General features: G+C 39.1%; 1 protein-coding gene across 2 annotated transcripts in view; it reads right to left on the bottom strand.

Moving 5' to 3' along the window:
- GOPC (golgi associated PDZ and coiled-coil motif containing) overlaps positions 1-19,241 on the bottom strand; it is a 41,499-nt gene extending 22,258 nt beyond the window's left edge. The window contains exon 1 of one of the 2 annotated variants that reach the window (XM_012460438.2): positions 18,726-19,241. In XM_012460438.2, the coding sequence (XP_012315861.1) occupies positions 18,726-19,013 (288 nt within the window). In that variant the 5' untranslated portion in view covers positions 19,014-19,241. The remainder of the gene's footprint in view (positions 1-18,725) is intronic. The other variant, XM_012460439.2, reaches the window with a different exon arrangement.
- Positions 19,242-19,639: the final 398 nt, after the last annotated feature.

The following is a 19,639-nucleotide window of genomic DNA, read 5'->3' as shown; positions in this document are numbered from 1 at the left end:
GTCAATCATGATATAATCAACAGGAAATATTCCACAGAATGCAGGAAATAAAGAAAATAAATAAACAAGTGAAAAGGTGGGATCTGGGTTGAGACTAGAAGCAGAGATGTGAATTAATATCCTATGACTGAGTTACAGGAAGAACAGAGTGTCAAGGACTGGAATGGCCCAAGAGGTAGGAGAAAAGAAGCAGCATGCTATAAATTAAACCAAGATGTGGCATAATATAAATACTGGGCTTCCTCTTGCTTTTTTACTTCCTAGAGATCACTCCCTATCAATAGAGCTCACTCATTCCTTTTTTTTTTTTCATAACTTTTTAATTCATATATAAACTTATACACGGGAAGTACACAAATAACACATTACAAAAAATAAATATACTCATTTAACTACCACCCAGGTCTTTAAAAAAAGTGGGGGTGGGCAGTGCTAGCACCCCAGGATCCTTCTTTTGACCCCCTCCAATCACTACCTCTGCCTTCAACCACAAAAGTAACCATCAGAGTACATACTAACTTCTAACATCATAAATAGTTTTGTCTGTTTTTGAATGTTTGAGTATGCTTATAAGATTTATTCATGTTGTTTTGCATAGCTGTACTTCATTTTCACCACTATATGATATTCACTAAATAAATATATAACAATTTACTATTTGTCATTCACTCTACTTTCCCTCAACTTAATTCTACTTCTCATACTATTTCATTCTACTTTTGATGGGCATTTGTGTTGTTTTGAATTTTTGACTATTAAAATGATGTTGCTATGAATCTATCTTTTAATACACACTGTATATATTTCTCTTGATTACATATCTAGGAGGGAAGCTTCTGGGTTACAGAGTATGTAGTACATTAGACTTCAGTAGAAAAGGTCAAACACTTTTCCAAGTGATTGTAGCAACTGACATACCCACCATGTATAAGAACTCTGATAGCTTCATATCCTTGCCTTCACTTGGCAATGTCAGTATTTTTCATTTTAGCAATTCTGGCAGGGATGCAGTGGTGTTTCACTGTGGTTTTAATTAAAATTTCCTCATTGCTAATAAGGTTTAACTGCTTTTTCATATTTTTACTGACATTTGAATACTATCTTTTGGGAAGTGCCTGTGTTAGTATCTTGCCTATTTTTCGAGAGAGCTATCCATATTTTTCTTACTGTTTTTTCTCTCTCTCTCTCCCTACACAAACACACACACACACACACACACACACACACACACACACACACAAATATTGATAGAGGCAGGAGGCAGAAAAATTTTTGGCAGACAGGGGCATATCCTTGGCAAAACCCCACCTTCGAGCCTAAAAGCCTGAAACCCAGAGCCCAAAGTGAGAACTTCCATCCCTGTGTGCCCATTTTTTCACAGTTGGTTCTTTCTGAATAAGGTCTTTTTACCAATTAAATGTTGTCTTTTCTAAAACTATGGCCTGGCCTGCCCCACATCTTGTGCCTATAAAGTCCCCAGACTCAGCCAGTAGAGAGAAGCAGCAGCTGAACTTCGGAGATAGGTGGCATGACTTCAGAGATGGCAGACAGACACTGGAGAGAGGCAAATTGACTTCAGGGGGAGTGACCTGCCCTTCCCATCCCCTTTCCAGATCCCTTCTCTGCTGAAAGCCACTTTCATCACTCCATAAAATTCTCTGCATTCACCATCCTTCAATTAGAGGATGAAGAGGCAGTTGCCCCACACAAGGCAAAGGACTCACTGAGCTGATAACAGACTTCTGTCCAGCAGAGCTAAGGGAGGCTTGTAACATGCCCTCTGGCACCTTGAGGTCACAGGCACCCTGGCCGGGATGCTGCCACAGGGCCTGAATGGAGTTTGCTCCTGCCAGTGCTAAAGCAGCTGGTCAATTCCTGCACCTGCTTGCCTACACGCTCCCTCTCATGAGGGGTGAAGTGCACCTGGACCCAAATGAATGGAGTTTGCTCCTGTCAGCGCTGAAGTGGCCAGCCAGTTCTTGCACTTGTTCGCTCCTGTGCTCCCTACTGCCAGGGGTTGAGTGAGGCGGGCTGAGTAAACAGGGCACCCCTGTCATGAGTACCATGAAGGGGTCAAGAAAATACCTTGCATCAATATGAACTCCTTTATTGGGTATGAGTTACAGATACCTTCTCCCATCCTGTGTCTTCTTTTCACTTTATAAATGTGTATTTCAATGAACAGAGTGCTTAATTTTAACATATCTCATTATGTTAATAGTTTCCTCCCCAACAATAAATGCTTTTGGGCATGAGTTCTACCTTATCTGGTATCAAGTTTGCAACCCCTGGTTTCATTTTATTTGCATTTACTCAGTATAATTGTGTCCGATCTTTTACGTGTGGCCTTTCATCCTATTTGTCATGTTATGTTTGTATATAGAACACACATGTAAAGTCTTCACTGCTCTCTCTGCTGGATTTAAAAATTTATTATTATTTTTTTATTTTCTGGTAGTTCTGTATCTTTGTTCTAATGATCACTGTTATATTATATTCTAATTTCTTCTTTCAATTGTATTTAAGGTATTATCCTTTCTATGAGCAGTCATGAAATTAGCTAGTTAATATCTCCCCTCACTCTTCTCATTTAACAAAGTGTTATCCCCAGCTAATAACTATGAGTGATCATCAAGCTTATTATACATTTTCAGAATACTCTTCTCCCATTTTGAGAGTTGAAAACAAAATCTATATTGTAGCACATATAGCATTCAATATTATTCCATCATCTTTAACTCCAAGTCTTTATTCTGCTATTAAATATATTCTATGCTCACTATCAGACCTTTAACCAAAGGTACTCTAATGATTTCAGCTCATTCCCTGTAATAGATTTCTCAGAAAGGTTTCTTTAGATTAGTGGGTGTTTTTCCTGTTCTCTCACTCCACAGCAATCATCACGGAAACTTCTGTGACCAAATGTGGGGGATTTCACCCCACCAACAAACAAGCAATCAATTTTGCAGCAGACATCAGTCGGGTGTCCTCCAATTCAATTATGACACTATCTACCTGGAGACGCTGTCAGATCCCACAGATTGAGGGGTCTGTCCCACAAGACTGCCCCCATACCTTTCAGACACTAGTTGCAAGTCAATGCTTCCAGAACTTCCAACTGAATGGCTTCAAGTTGGGGTTCCCACATTTCCCTCTCTGGGTTCAATTAGTTTGCTGCAGCAGCTCACAGAACTCATGGAAGCATATTTACCAGTTTATTATGAAGATATTACAACAGATACAGATAAAGGGATGCACAGAACAAGGACTGGGGTAAGGGACATGGAGCGTCCATGTCTTCCCTGGGGGCACCAACCTCCACGAAATTCCACGTGTTCATCTATCCAGAAGCTCTCCTAACCCTGTCCTTTTAGGTTTTTATGGAGGCTTCATTACACAGGTGATATGGTTTGAATGTCTGTCCCCTCCAAATCTCATGTTGAAATGTGATTCCCAATGTTAGAGATGGGGCTTGGTGAGAAGTGACTGGATGGATCACGAGGGCAGATTCTTCATAAATGGTTTAGCACCATCCCCTTGGTGATAACTGTGTACTCATTCAGTTAATTCATACAAGACCTCACTGTTTAAAGGTCTGGAACCTCCCTCACCTCACTCTCTTGCTTCTTTTCTTGCTATGTGATCCATCTGCTCCCCTTTCGCCTTCCACCATGACTGTAGGCTCATTGAGGACCTCACCAGAAGATGTTGCCTATACAGCCTGAAGAACTGTGAGCCAATTAAAATTTTTATAAATTACCCTCTGCTCGATATTTCTTATAGTGACACAAAAACGAATTAACACAAGAGGCATAGCTGGTTATAACATTGGCTATTGGTGATCAACTTAACTCTAAGCTTCCTTCACTCCCTGGAGGTTGGGCACCAAAATCAAAGTAATTTTTTTATTCAGTTTCCTATTAATCTATTTGGCCTAAACTTTAATCTTCTACCTATATTATTTTCTAAAAATAACAACTGAACAATTTTTATTTTAAATATAAGCAGGTTTTTATTTCTTTAACTGTCTTATGGACAAATACTCCAAGTATTTTTGTATATTTAGTATAGATGGAGTTTCACCACGTTGAGGCTGGGTTCGAACTCCTGACCTCAAGTGATCCACCGCCTCAACCTCCCAAAGTGCCAGGATTACAGGTGTGAGCCAGGCATGAGCCACTGCATCCAGCCTTCGGGAAAATTATAATCAAGGCAAAGGGGAAGCAAGCAAGTACATGGCCAGAGCAGGAGGAAGGTGGGGGAGATGTTACATACTTTTAAACAACCAGATCATATGATAACTATCATGAGAACAGCATCAAAGGGAAAATCGTCCCCATAATCCAATCCATTCCCCACCAGGCCCCACCTCCAACATTATAATTTGACATAAGGTTTATGGGGGAACCAGACCTAAACCATATCATTCTTCTAAAGTGCTAGTATTACAGGTGTGAGCCACTGTGCCTGGTCTGCACTCACAGTTTAAGAAAAAATAGTTCATTTAAGAACGTTGTTCATGAAGCAACAAAATGTCTTAATTTTTAAAATTCTTGGTCCTTGAGAACATGTTTTTTCAATATTCTATGTGGTAAAGTGGGAAGCATGCAAAAGCATTTCTGCTGCATAGCAAGCTACGCTGTCTCAAGGAAAAAACACTCATCCGGTTGCTTGAGCTGCAAGCTAAACATGTTGTGTGTGGAACATCATTTTAATTTGAAAAAAGAACAAACTTCGGTTATTCAGATTAAAATATTTTGCAGACATGTTCTTGAGAATAAACAAAATAACCTGTTTCTTTAAGACAATAACTGACAGTATTTGTTGCCAAAAATAAAAATTTGAGCTTTCATATGAAAAACAGAATTTTGGAAAACCTGAACCCATCAGCATGAGCTTGACAACATCTCAACATTTAAAGATTTTTCTGATGAGACTGGTGAAACTAACAAATGTGATTTTAAAATACTGCATGAGATGTGTCAACAAGATTTGCATAACTTGGCGAACCATTTCAAAATGCCCAGTGTATGATGTTATAAAATCATGCCTCGGTATAAGATCCATTCAAAGTGCTAGAAAGACCAATGTATGTTAATGCAACAGTGCATAAAAAGTTCATTTATATAGTTTAAGATTCCGCATTGCAACTAATCTTTAAGACGACCTCTTGTCAACTTTTACTACCAAAGAAGAATATCCACAGTTATCTGAAAAGGCTGTTAAAATACTCCTTCCTTATCTAACTGCAGATGTCTGTGAGATCAAATTTTCTTCCAATTGTTAAACCATAACATATCACCACAGATTAAATACAAAAGCAGATGGGAGAATTCAGCTATCCTCTATTAAGCCAGGAATTTAAAGGTTTGAAAAAATATAAAACAATGCTATTCTTCTAAAAAAATTTTTGTTTTGGAAAATACAATTACTTTTAAATTTAAAATCATTTATATTAAATTAACATGTAATTAGTTTATTGTTGTTATTTTTAAAAGATGTCATAAATATTCAGTTTTCTCAGTTTAATTTCTAATACAATAAATTTCACTATATATAACCCATATTTTAAAAAACAGCTCTTTGGGGTTCTCAAAATTTGTAAGAATGCAAAGGTGTCTACAAACCAAAAAGTTTGAGAACCTTGACTTAGACTTTCTGAGAAAAGGCTCATGTGGCTACACTATATAGAGAAGGGGTACGCAATCTTTTGGCTTCCCTGGGCCACACTGGAAGAATTGTCCTGGGCCACACATAAAATACACTAACACTAATGATAGCTGTGAGCTAAAATTTAAAACACACACACACACACACACACACACACAAATCTCATAATGCTTTAAGGAAGTTTACGAATTTGTGTTGGGCTGCATTCAAAGCTGCCCTGGGCCACATGCAGCCTATAGGCTGAGGGTTGCACACGCTTGATACAGAGTAAGAGGAAAGAATGGTAAGAAACATAGGAGGGATACCCAAAGGCTGGATCACACAGAGCCTATCTGCCATAATTAAGAGTTTGAATTTTATTCAAAGAGCAATTGACAAATTTATGGTTTTTTTATTTTTTATTTATTTATTTTTTTGAGATGGAGTTTTGCTCTTGTTGCCCAGGCTGGAGTCCAATGGTGCGATCTTGGCTCACTGCAACCTCTGCCTCCTGGGTTCAAGCGATTCTCCTGCTTCAGCCTCCCAAGTAGCTGAGATTACAGGCATGCGCCACCATGCCAGACTAATTGTATTTTTAGCAGAGACAGGGTTTCGCCATGTTGCTCAGGCTGGTCTCGAACCCTTGACTTCAGGTGATAATGCCCGCCTTGGTCTCCTAAAGTGCTAGGATTACAGGCATGAGCTGCCTCACCCAGCCCTAATTTTTTTTTTAAAAGGCAGCTATGTGTAATATGAGAGACAACATAAATGAACTGAGTTTGCGGATGTGAAATGGAAACCAGTTGATAAATCTGACATGTACCTTTGAAAGTTAAAGTATTTTGCTGTAAACCTCTAATGAAGATCCAATCAATACAAAATATTTCCATTTTAATGTCAAAGCACTCAGTTGCTCTATGATCAAACTGGAAATGGGGTGAGGAGGAGAACCAGCCTACCCAATATTTTAGGAATATCACAAGTACTAAATGCATACTCAATATTCTCTTATTTAATGATGTTTAAAGTTATTTTTAATCAGTTTCAATTTTTTCTCAAAATGAGATGCCATGAAATATTAACTCACAAATTATATGCTTGTAAATTACATACCAGGGAAATAAATGAACCTGCAGATAATTCATTCAGTAATGTGGCAGGCACTGTACACTATGAATACAGAGTCAACAAGACAGACACCATTCCAGCTCTCATGAAGCTTATATTACAGAATGATTGTAGTTAATCTTTAAAGATTTACAGCAAAACACCAGATGTGTTTCAAACACATTCATTCATTCAAATAAACATTGAGTACTCACTGTGTACCACAATCTGGGGACAAAAGAATGAAAAAGACATGGATTCTAGAAGTTCCCTGTCTATTAAAAAAAGATAATAATACATTTCCAGGCTGGGCATGGTGGCTCACACCAGTAATCCCAGCACTTTGGGAAGCCAAGGTGATGGACTGCTTGAGCATAGGAGATCAAGACCAACCTGGGCAACAAAGTGAAACTCGGTCTCTACAAAAAACACAAAGAATTAGCTGGGCGTGGTGGTATGTGGCTGTAGTCCCAGCTACTTGGGAGGCTGAGGTCAGAGGATCACTTGAGCCCAGGAGGTAGAGGCTGCACTGAGCCATGATTGTGTCACTGCACTCCAGCCTGGGCAACAGAGTGGGACCCTGTCTCAAAAAAAAAAAAAAAGGTAAAAAGATTGCATTTCCAATTGTGAGGCAAAGTGTAGTAAGCACTATTTGAAAGACATGTGTGATGTATCAATTCAAAAAGAGGTGAGGGGAGGTAGTCAGAAAGAAGTTCTCCCAGCTTTAAATAGAGATCTGCTAATATAGGGAGTGGAAAGGGAAAGGTGAGATATGAAAACACTTGACAGGTGAAATAGGGAGTAACTAGTGCAAAATGGCTGGTATTTAACACATGAGTTCAATTCCCAATTTTAAAAAGGGGCCAAATATCAATTCTGTAATCCATATATAAACCAATCTGATATCTATTCCAAAGGAGTTACTCAGCACTCAATGTGGTTTGGGAGCATGGAAGCAAAAAATACAAACAAACAAACAAAACTTTCAGAAACCAAACTAGCTTCACAAAAAGACAATGCTACCTTCTAAATCAGCTTCACAAAGCATTTGATGGTTCAAATTATTTCCCCTAAAACATGGTTCTGACTTTCAAACAGCTTACATTCTAGAGGTATAAAGACGTGGCAATTGCTAATTATAGTACAAATTATGTAACAAATCTAGCAGTACAAGTAAGTTCAAGGCCTAGGGCAGGCTCTACCTATAAAAAGCAGAGAGGAGTGGAGTAAGGAAAGCCCTCACTGAGACAGTGATGTAAGTAGAGTCTTGAAAGATGAGTGGGTGTCTGATACCGTAGACAAAGGGTACAGAGAAGGCATTATACACCAAAGCCTATGCCAAAGTAGAGGTGCCATAAAAGAGCAAGACCTATTTAGAGAACTGCAAATAGACCAGTTTTATTGAGGCAAAAGCAGCTAAGAAGGGGTGATAAAAGATAAGGACAGACAGGGCACACTGATCACTGTGCCAAAGAATTTGACTTTTAGGGAGATACAGAAAGAAAAATGACAGAATCAGATTTGTCTTTTTAAATACAAACCATTAATAATTCCAGAATGATCAGGCAACAACAGGATGGTTTGGAGGGAATAATAAATGATTAGGAGACTATGTTAGGAATATGCAAAAAGCATAAGGACCTTAATTATGCAGAATATCCTAATCTTATCTCATTATCTTTCCCAGACCTGCTCCTCCTTTTCCTGTATTCCTTACTTCAGTAAATAGTAATGTATTAACTTCCTAGGGCTGTTATAAAAAATTGCCCAAGGCTGGGTGCAGCGGCTCATGCTGGTAATCCCAACACTTTAGGAGGCTGAGGCAGGCAGATCACTTGAAGTATGGAGGAGTTCAGAGCAGCCTGGACAACATGGTGAAACACCTCTCTACTAAAAATACAAAAATTAGCTGGGCGTGGTAGCTGGCGCCTATAATTCCAGCTGCTTGGGAAGCTGAGGCAGAGAATCACTTGAACCCAGGAGGCAGATGTTGCAATGAGCTGAGATTGTGCCACTGCACTCCAGCCTAGGCAACAGAGAGACTCTCTTAAAAAAATAAAAAAATAAAAAATAAATTAATTAATTTTTTAAAATTTACTATAAACATCGTGGCTTAAAACAACAAGTTTATTCTTTCACAGTTCAGAATGCCAGAAGTTTGAAATAAGGTATTGACAGGGATGATTACTTATGGAGATCCAGTGCCTCTCTCCTAGCTTTCAGTGCTGTTGGTAATCATTGGCATCCCTTGGCTTGTAGATACATCACTCCAATCTCTGTTTCCATCTTCACACAGCCTTCTTCTCTGTGTCTGTGTGTGGCCTTTTCTGTCCCCTATCAGCATACTTTCATTGGATTTAGGGCCCCTCCAATCCACTACAATCTTACCTCCATCTTTACATAATTACACCTGAAAAGACCCTCTTTCTAAATAAGGTCATATTCTGAGGTTTCAGGTGGACATAATTTTTGGAGGGATACGATTCAACCGACTACTGATACTGACCAATACATTTCCCAAACAGAAATGTTATCCTTAACCCTTTCTCTTATCTTCTGAATCTACATAATTAACAAATTGTCAATTCTCCTTCCTTAGTACTTATCTCCTTTTCATCAGCCCATTACCACTTTCACTTCAATAACACACTTGTCTGTATAACAAACTCCTTTGCTATAACATTGAATAAACCTAGTTATTACTCTCATTACCATTCCTGTACCTAAATGGATACGCATTGCTAGAGAAAGTCACACAGCAGGACAGACTGGTTGCACCATAATATATGATAACTAACCCCATGCAGGTCCTCAACAATGCCTGGCAGTCCTGTTTCTATGGCCAACTGGCTCTTCCACTCTTCCAGAACTATTTCAAACCTCTTCTACTAGCCTCATGCTCTTATTCTCACCTACTTTCAGCAACTGACCTGGGCTCCTATTTTACAGAAAAAAAAGAAACCGCCAAACAAAAACTTCCACAACCTCCTACTGTCTGCTCTCATTCTAAGTAGCTATTATTACAAAATCTTACTAATATTAATCACCCTACTCTTTTTCTATAATATTTGGTTTTTCTCTCAAGCAGATGCTTCTCACAGACTTATTTTATTTTTATTTAAAAACAAAATGAAAACAAAACCTCCCTTGTACCCTATACTCTCACTTCTTGCTATCTATTCAGCCACACTCATTCTTTCTGCTTTTCTCTCCACCTCCTCCATCCCTCATCAGACATAAATATGTGTTTGTGCAGAGACTGATTTCTCTAGCTTTGTAGCCTCAGGCCTCTTACTTAATTCCTGTAAAGTTGGAATAATCGTATTAATAAGCCTGTCTCACAGGAATGTTGTGAGAATTGGATGAATCAATCTATATAAAAGACTCATAAGAGAGCCTGACCCATGGTAATTGATCAACAAGGTTGACAATATTGTTATTGCTAATAATATAACACATTCATCTATCTATTCAGGCAGCCAGCTGCACAAGACTGCCATCTTGGATTTATCCTGAATTCCCTCATCCCTCTGTTCCAATCCATCTCTAGATTTTTTATTTATATCTCTCCAGTTTTTTTTGTTCTGAATACTTTCCCCTACCTCCATTATCTTACTCTACAATATCAATAATCTCACATAAACAGAAGCTTTCTAAACAATCTTCTACATTCATTCACGTCATTCTCTCCAACTTTCTCCACACCATAGCCAGAGTGAACTATTCTAACTTCATATCTGAGGTTACTAACTGGTTTAAAACACTTCCCACCATTATGACAAAGGCCGAAATCTTTTTGCATGGCCTATAAAGCCATGTAGAAATGGTCCCTCCCTATCTGCTCAAATTTATCTTGCGTCTTGCTTCTTTTGTCCTCTTCTCTTGTAGCACATACCAACTCTCTTGAATCTTCAAATGCACTATGTTCTTGCCCATCACAGGTGTTTTTCACTTCCCATTCCCTCTACCGCAATGTTGAATGGCATTCCTATTTCTCTTAGCTTAATTCATTTCTATTCACACATAATTCCTTTATGTCTTAGCTCAATAATTTCCTCAAAGAAGCCTTCACTGACATCCCAAAATAGGATCTCATTACTCTTATGTACCTTTCATAGTATTCATCAAAGTTGCAATTTCTCATTTACATGATTATTCTCCCAATGAATTCCTCCAATAGAATCCAAGCTCCATTAACAGCAATGACTACGTCCCTTTTTCACTCTCCACTGTATCCCAAGTACCCAATACAGCATCTAGCACATAATTCGTGTTCATAAGTAAGTATTGGATCAATATTAAACTTCAGCTTCAATGTTGCAAAATAGCCTGTTTAAAAACAGGACAGATTTAAAGCAGTAAAGGGACAAGTATATCACCAGTTCATTATCAATGAGGCTCTAGATCAAAGTTAAATGTTTCTCTACTAATGGTTATGAACAGTAAATCACTTCAAAGAGATACTAACGGAACAACTGCCGAAGGAAAGGAGGGTGTGACAGAAGATGTATTGTGCTCTTACTTTAAAAAAGGAGTAAAAGGCAAAACACTGTATTTCAAGGCAGAGGTGAGTTTTTTAAAGTATTGGTTCACAACCTTTGTTCTATTCCAACATACCTACTACTGCTACTATTACTATTCCTACTGTCAACCTAAAAGGAAAAGGCTGAAGTTCAAAATAAACTTTAGTTTACCTGAGCCAAAATGAGGACAGCTACCCAAGACATATCTTCCAGATGCCTGGAGAGTGCTCTGGCACCTGAGTTACAAGCAGGTTTTAAAGGGAAAAAGGAACAAGGCAGATACAAAGTTGCTTGATAAGAATTCTCATTGGTTTACAATCACTGATTAGTGACTGGTTATCTATTGTTGCACTATAAGGTATGACTTATGGTGTCCAGTATATGGCATTTTATGGCTACTTGGTGTCAGTTAGTCTAAATTCTACACAGAAGGTGGCTTCAAGAGATATCTACTTAGGTCAAAAGGGAGTGCCATAACTACTGTTTCATTCCAATGCCTCTCTAGGCTTCACAATTTAAAGGGACTCACTTTTTTGTTTTTGTTTTTTTCAGTATGTTTCTGGGGAACAGGTGGTGTTTGGTTATATGAATAAGTTACTTAGGGGTGATTTCTAAGATTCTGGTGCACCCATCACCTGAGCAGTGTACACTGTACCTAATGTGTAGTCTCTTAAACCTCATTCCCTTCCCACCCTTTACTCCAGATCCCCAAGGTCCATTGTATCATTCAAATGCCTTTGCATCCTCCTAGCTTAGCTCCCATGTATGAGAACATACATTTGGTTTTCCATTCCTGAGTTACTTCACTTAGAAAAATGGTCTCCAATCAGTTCCATCCAGGTTGCTGCAAATGCCATTATTTCATTCCTTTTTATGGCTGGGTAGTATTCCATAGTGTGCGTGCGTGCGTGTGTGTGTGTATATATGTATATGTGTGTGTGTGTATATATGCACACACACACACACACGCATGCACACACCCTATTTTCTTTATCCACTCATTGATTGATGGGCATGTGGGCTGGTTCCATATTTTTCCAACTGTGAGTTATGCTGGTATAAATATGCATGTGCAAGTAACTTTTTCGTATAATGACTTCTTTTCCTCTGGGTAAATACCCAGGAGTCATACTGCTGGATCAAATGGTAGATCTACTTTTAGTTTTTTGAAGAATCTTCACCCTGTTTTCCATAGTGGTTGTACTAGTTTACATTCCCACCAACAATGTAAAAGTGTTCCCTTTTTACTACATCCATGCCAACATTTATTATTTTTAAATTTTTTAAATTATGGCTATTCTTGCAGGAGTAAGGTGGTGTTGCATTGTGGTTTTAATTTGTAGTCCCCTGATCATTAGTGATATTGAGTATTTTTTCCATATGCTTGTTAGCCATTTGTATCTTCTTTTGAGCATTATCTATTCATGTCCCTAGCCCTCTTTTTGAGGGGATTGTTTGTTTGTTTTTTTGCTGATTTGTATGAGTTCCTTGTAGATTCTGGATATTAGTCCTTTGTTGGATGTACAGATTGTGAAGATTTTCTCCCACTCTGTGAGCTGTCTGTTTACTTTGCTGATTATTTCTTTTGCTGTGCAGAAAGTTTTTAGTTTTAGTTTAGTTTTTAGTTTACTTAATTATAAGTCCCATCTATTTATCTTTGTTTTTGTTATGTTTGCTTTGGGGTTCTTAGGCATGAAGTCTTTGCAAAAGCCAATATCTAAAAGGGTTTTTCCAATGTTATCTTCTAGAATTTTTCTGGTTTCGGGTCTTAGATTTAAGTCTTTGATCCATCTTGAGTTGATTTTTGTATATGGTAAGAGATGAAGATCCAGTTTCATTCTTCTAATGTGGCTTGCCAATTGTCCCAGCACCATTTGTTGACCAGGGTGTCCTTTCCCCACTTTATGTTTTTGTTCCATTTGTCAAAGATCAGTTGTCTATAAGTATTTCACTTTATTTCTGGGTTTTCTATTGTGTTGCACTTGTCTATATGTCTGTTTTTATACCAGTACCATGCTGTTTTGGTGACTTTGACCTTATAGTATAGTTTGAGGTTGGATAATAGAAGCCTCCAGATATGTTCTTTTTGCTTGGTCTTGCTTTGGCTATCTGGGCTCTTTTTCAGTTCTATATGAATTTTAGAATTGTTTTTTCTAGTTCTGTGAAGAATGATGGCCGTATTCTGATGGGAATTGCATTGAATTTGTAGATTGTTTTTGGCAGTATGGTAATTTTCACGTTATTGACTCTACCCATGCATGAGTGTGGGATGTGTTTCCATTTGTTTGTGTCACCTATGATTTCTTTCAGCAGTGTTTTATAGTTTTCTTTGTAGAAGTTTTTCACCTCCTTGGTTAAGTATATTCCAAAATATTTTAATTTTTTGCATGTCTTGTAAAAGGGGTTGGGTTCCTGATTCTCAGTTTGGTCACTGTTGGTATATAGCAGGGCTACTGATTTGTGTACATTAATTTTGTATCCTGAAACTTTGCTGAATTGATTTATCAGTTCTAGGAGCTTTATGGCTGAGTCTTCAGGATTTTCTAGATATACGATCATGTCATCAGCAAACAGCAACAGTCTGACTTCCTCTTTACCAATTTGGATGCCCTTTATTTCTTTCTGTTGTTTGACTGCTCTGGTTAGGACTTCTAGTATTATGTTGAATAGAAGTGGTGAAAGTGTGCACATTCTTCACATTCTTCAGATAAAAAGTTTATTTTCTTTTTTTTCTTCTATAGTGCTACTACTATACTAATCAATGCCTGTAATTCCAGCATAGCCATCAGTGGCTCACCATAGCAAAAAATTCTCAAGCGGTGGAAAGTATGAGAGATGTGAGCAATTTGAAATGGCACCATGTCAAAATACACTTATATTGTCTGCTATTCCCTTCTCCTCAGATATGCCTCTTCCCAAATATCACTTATGGCAAAAAGCAGTCACATGGATATCATTTATACTTAATTTTAAGATGTAACCTATGTCCTCAAAAAACTAAAAATAGAACATATATACTGGGTATGTACACCCCCTAAAAAGGAAATCAGTATGTTGAACAATATGTGCACTCTCATGTTTATTGCAACACTTCACAATAGCCAAGATACAGAAGCAACCTATGTCTCCACAACTGATGAACAACAACAAAAAAAAGTGATGTATATACACAATGGAATACTACTCAGCCATAAAAAAGAATAAAATCCTGTCATTCAAAACCAAATGGATGAGCTTGCAGGACGTTAAGTAAAATAAGACTTACTCAAATGTAGAAGCTAACAAAATTGATCTGCCAGCCATGGTGGCCCACACCTGTAACACCAGTACTTTGGGAGGGTGAGGCAGAAGGATCTCTTGAGCCCAGGAGTTCAAGATCAGCCTAGGCAACATAGTAAAACCCCATCTCGAAAGAAAGGAAGGAAGGAAGGAAGGAAGGAAGGACGGAAGGAAGGAAGGACAGAAGGAAGGAAGGAAAGAAAGAGAAGGAAGGGAGGGAGGGAGGAGGGAGGGAGGGAGGGAGGGAAGGGAGGGAAGGGAGGGAGGGAAGGGAAGGAAGGAAAAAGAAAAGAGAGGAAATGAAAGAGAGGAAAGGGGAAGGGAGGGGAGGGGAGGGGAAGGGAGGGGAAGGGAAGGGAGGGGAGGGGAGGGGAGGGAAGAAGGATTAGCCGAGTATGGTAGCTCATGCCTATAGTTCCAGCTACTTGGGAGGCTCAGGCAGCAGGATCAATTGAGGCGGGAGTTGGAGGCCACAGTGAGCTATGATCGCACCACTACACTCCAGCCCCGGTAACACAGTGAAGACCTGTCTCAAAAAAAAAAAAGTTGCTCTCATAGAAGTAGAGAACCGTGGTTACTGTAAGCTGGGAAGGGTGAGGTGGGTAGGAAGATCTTGGTTAACACAGTGGTTACCAACCTTTTTGACATCAGGGACTGGTTTTGTGGAAAACAATTTTTCCACAAGATGGCATGGGGATGGTTTCATCAACAAGCATTAGATTCTCATAAGAAGCAGGCAACCTAGATACCTTGCATATGCAGTTCACAACAGGGTTTGTGCGCCTATGAGAATCTAGTGGCATCACTGATTTGACAGGAGGCAGAGCTCAGGCTGTAATGCTCACTCGCCCACTGCTCACCTCCTGCTGTACGACCAGTTCCTAACAGTCTACTGACCAGTGATGGTCCACAGCCCAGGGTTGGGGACCCCAGGGTTAACAAAATTATAGCTAAACAGGAGGAAAACGTTCTAGTATTCTACAGCACTGTAAATGATTACAGTTAATAGTAGCTTAATGTATATTTCCAAACAGCTAGAAGAGCAGGTCTTGAATTTGTTTCTAACACGAATAAATAATGCTTGAGGTGATGGATATGCTAATTACCCTAATTCGATCATTATTCACTATGTGTACCCAAATACCACACTGTGCCCCCTAAATAGGTACAATTATTATGTCAATTAAAAATAAAAAAGAATAGCCCTAATAAACCATTCAAATAAAAAAGTAACCTATGACTTTTTTGCAGCAAAATTTAATATTTTAATAATGAACACAGTGTTTAACGTTAACTACATTATAAATTACCAAAATTGGAGGTACCTGTGTCTTCATTATATAAAAATATTTTATTACGGTAATATGATTTAAGGTATTAACCTCTGAAACCATGGAATGTCACCACATTTATCATATTAAACCATAAGTGGTCTCAAATATGTCTTAATGTCCATATAATTAAAACAATAGAACTAATTCAATCTGACCCTTATTAAAAAGCAAAAAAGGGCAAGAAAATGACAGTACAGCAGCAACGTACTTTGAAAAGCACTGCTGACAATGAACCTCTTTCCACAGCAATACATAATTGATTCCATGAAAACGGCAGAAGCTGCTAAATGTTTACAGATTAACACCGCTAAATGTTTACAGATAAGTCGACTGTAACTGAAAAAAACATGAACAAACAACAAAAATCGTTAGATTTTTTTTCCCTTCCCATTTTCCTAAGATCTTTAAATCAAGAGTTTCAAGCATGTTTAAAAAACATGCTCACAAAAATAAAAAAGTTAAAAAAAAGAAAGAACAAAAAACATGCTCACATTGTGATATGCTAGCATTTCTTATTTTGAGAAACAATGCACCCTCCTAAACTAGGACATAAAGTCAGAATATGCTATTACAATTTCTGAAAAAAGAACATGCACAATTTATTAAAATTCTGAATACTCATCTAAAATATTTAAAGACAAAAAAATGGAGCACCACCTCTTACTCAAAAAATTCTCCTTCCAAATTTCTATTTTTATATCTGACATCAAAAAAACAATCAGTTTAAAGTTTCCTTAGGTCATTTTAAAAATAAATAAAATATTGTTTCATTTTTAAAAAGTTGTTAATGCCTGGTGAATACTGCAGTTGTAAATGATATGAAACTTCTCATGTGATGTTTTAGTCCACTTTCTGTTGCTTATAACAGAATATCAGAAATTAGGTAATTTATAAAGAAAAGGAATTTATTTCTTACAGTTATGGAGACAGAGAAGTCCAAGGTTGAGAGACCAGATCTGGTGAGAGCCTTCTTGCTGGTAGGTGATCTGTGCAGAGTATGGAGGCAGCATAGGGTGTCACATGGCAAGGGGGCTGAGCATGCTTACTCAGGTCTCTCTTCCTTTTCTTATAAGCCACCAGTTCCACACTCCTATAACTCATTCATCCATTAACCCAATAATATATTAATCTATGAGTGGATTAATCCATTCATAAGAACAGAGTACTCATGATCCAGTCTCCTCTTAAAGGCCCCACATTGGAGATTCAATACTGTCACACTCGGGATTAAGTTTCCCACATACGAAATTTGGGGGACACATTTGAATTATACTATGTGGCAGAAGCTAGTCTTAATCTTTGTTATTTAAAGTTAGCGAACTAATGGCCAGGCACAGCGGCTCATGGCTGTAATCAAAGCGCTTTGGGAGGCCGAGGCAGGAGGATCACTTGATGCCAGGAATTCAAGACCAACTTGGGCAATAAAGCAACTCCATCTCTATTTTTTAAAAATATAGTAAGATAAAATAAAATGAATAAAGCTAAAGTGCCATTTCTAAAAAACATTAAATGCAATTTCACTATCTGAGAAAAATAGCTTTCTTGTAGAAATTACTACTAATAAAGAAATCAACAGACGTTTTCATTTACCTACAATAAGAAGTGATTATCTTCATATTAGCACTTTCTAATCTTTTCAAAAAGGATAGAAGAAATCAACATTTCTCTCAGTGGAGAAGAACCACAAATTCTTGGATATGTAAATCTATGTCAATCATAGATTAATTATGCCACGTATTTCATGGCTAATAGGAGAGAAAGAATGCTGACCACTAGGCAAGGAGAGGATGTTTATCTGACATTCATATTGATATGGATACAATGGGCATTCCCAATTACAACTAGTAACAATGATTTCTTAGGAAAGCTAATGTTCAAAGAACTTCGTACATCACTGATTATCCTATTTTTATCTATTATACTTTTTGAAAAGAAAGACCCATTCTCTTAAATTGCCTAGTTAGAAAGTACTCTCTATGCAATAATGTTAATCCATCATGATTTCTAAATATTGTAATAATGCTCTTTTTAAATTTTCTGCACAATGTGACAGTTTTTTTTTTGTTTTTTTGACTCACAGCCACTCCATCCTCACCCACACACAGGATCAGAGATTAAAGCAAATGATTCTTTATACTCTCTCAAAAATAAATCTAGACTTTGGAAAATTACACAGCAATGTACAAGCATATAAAAACTCAGTGTCTGAAGTCATTTGAATAATTGCAGGGAGCTCTCTGGAGGTATCTGCCTGTAATTTAAGGACCAACTATGGATGTAAACCGAGAGAGACAATGATACTATCGTTATGCACCACGAAATTTTCCTAAGAGCTTTGATCAGATTCCCCTAAATAGTTTATGCATGTCTCTGTATGCAATCATAGGCGCTGACCTGCTAAAGTTAAAATGAAAATAATCAGGGCTGTATCTGTCTGAACATACACAAATTTGGTTTATCAATGTGAAAGTAGACGTGCAAAACCCAAACGTCAAAAGGTGGCTTACGGTATTTTCATGACAGAGAATCTTTGTTAGGTTTGTTAATGCAGCACGTATATGGGAGGCTAGTGTAATTAGTTTCCTTCTCAGAGAAATACTAGGAAGTTGAATGACTGTACCCCGGGGAGACTCACAAGTCAATCTAGGGCCCTTTTTGTCCCCCACCCTCACCTCACTCCTTTCCTTCCCAAACACAGACATGCACTCTCCTATCACATTTGAAGCCCCGGTGGGCAGTTTTCTAAGGCAGTTTCACTGGTGCATTAAATGGGATCTGACGCCACGGGGCAGCCTGAGGTTGGATGCCATAGCTGCCAGCGCCCACGGCTCACCTCCAGCTTGTGGTTGATTTGAGACACAGTCTGGGCTTTGTGGCAAAGCTGTGCAAAGCAGGAGCTCAGGCTGGTCATCTTCTGCCGCCCCTCATAAGTGATATCCGCCTGGTCTGGATCGATCTCGCCCAGGAGCAAATCCACATCCACAAATGCCTTGTCGAATTCCTTCTCCAGCACCTCCAGCCACCGGAACATGGATACCCCGCCGGGGGAGACACCCACGGGGCAGGAGGCGCCCCCTGGGCCCCCTCCGGCTGCTGCTGGGCATGGACCGCCCGCCGACATGGCGCCGTCAAGGGCCTCTCCCGACTGCTGAAGACCCTCGCCGCCCACCCTGCACGAGGGGAACTGCTGGGACTGACGGGACCCCCACGCACTCACGCACGCTCCGTCACCTCCCTTCACCTTGCGCTGGTAACGCCAGCTACAGAGCCCCAGAACCGCAAGAGTAACGAGGATGAGGCTGAGGCGGCAGCGGCAGCAACACACGGAAGCCTTGGTCCGTCCCACCTCCCAGCCCGCCCCCGCTGCGCATGCGTAGCGAAGAGCTGGGCGGACGCAGTCAAGAGGGACAAAATGGGCGGGGCCAGGAAACAACCTTGGCCTATGAAAGGCCTCAGCTTGGGACCGCCCTGTCAGCGGCCATATTGACAACTGGCAAAGTACGGCTTCAATCCCTGAGGAACGGAGGCGCGTGGTTTCTGCATCCTGGTTGGAAAGGCCCGAGGATGAGAAAAGTGTCCACGTCGCAGAAAGGAAGGATTTCCGCCGGTTTGACTTAACAGTTGGCGGGAGCCGTTCCAAAGTCTTCCCAGAAAGTTTGCTGCGGTGGCATCCACGGTTAGGGAGGGGAAGAGGGAGGAAAGGCGGTGTGAGCATGCGCAATAGCCACGTTTTACCTTTTAGATTCC

This window comes from Aotus nancymaae, unplaced genomic scaffold (genome assembly GCF_030222135.1).
Source record: "Aotus nancymaae isolate 86718 unplaced genomic scaffold, 86718_ANA_hifiasm-v0.15.2.pri h1tg000040l, whole genome shotgun sequence".
Taxonomy (NCBI): Eukaryota; Metazoa; Chordata; class Mammalia; order Primates; family Aotidae; genus Aotus; species Aotus nancymaae.
Note: the sequence above shows the minus strand (reverse complement) of the source record. Positions and strands in the feature narration are given on the sequence as shown.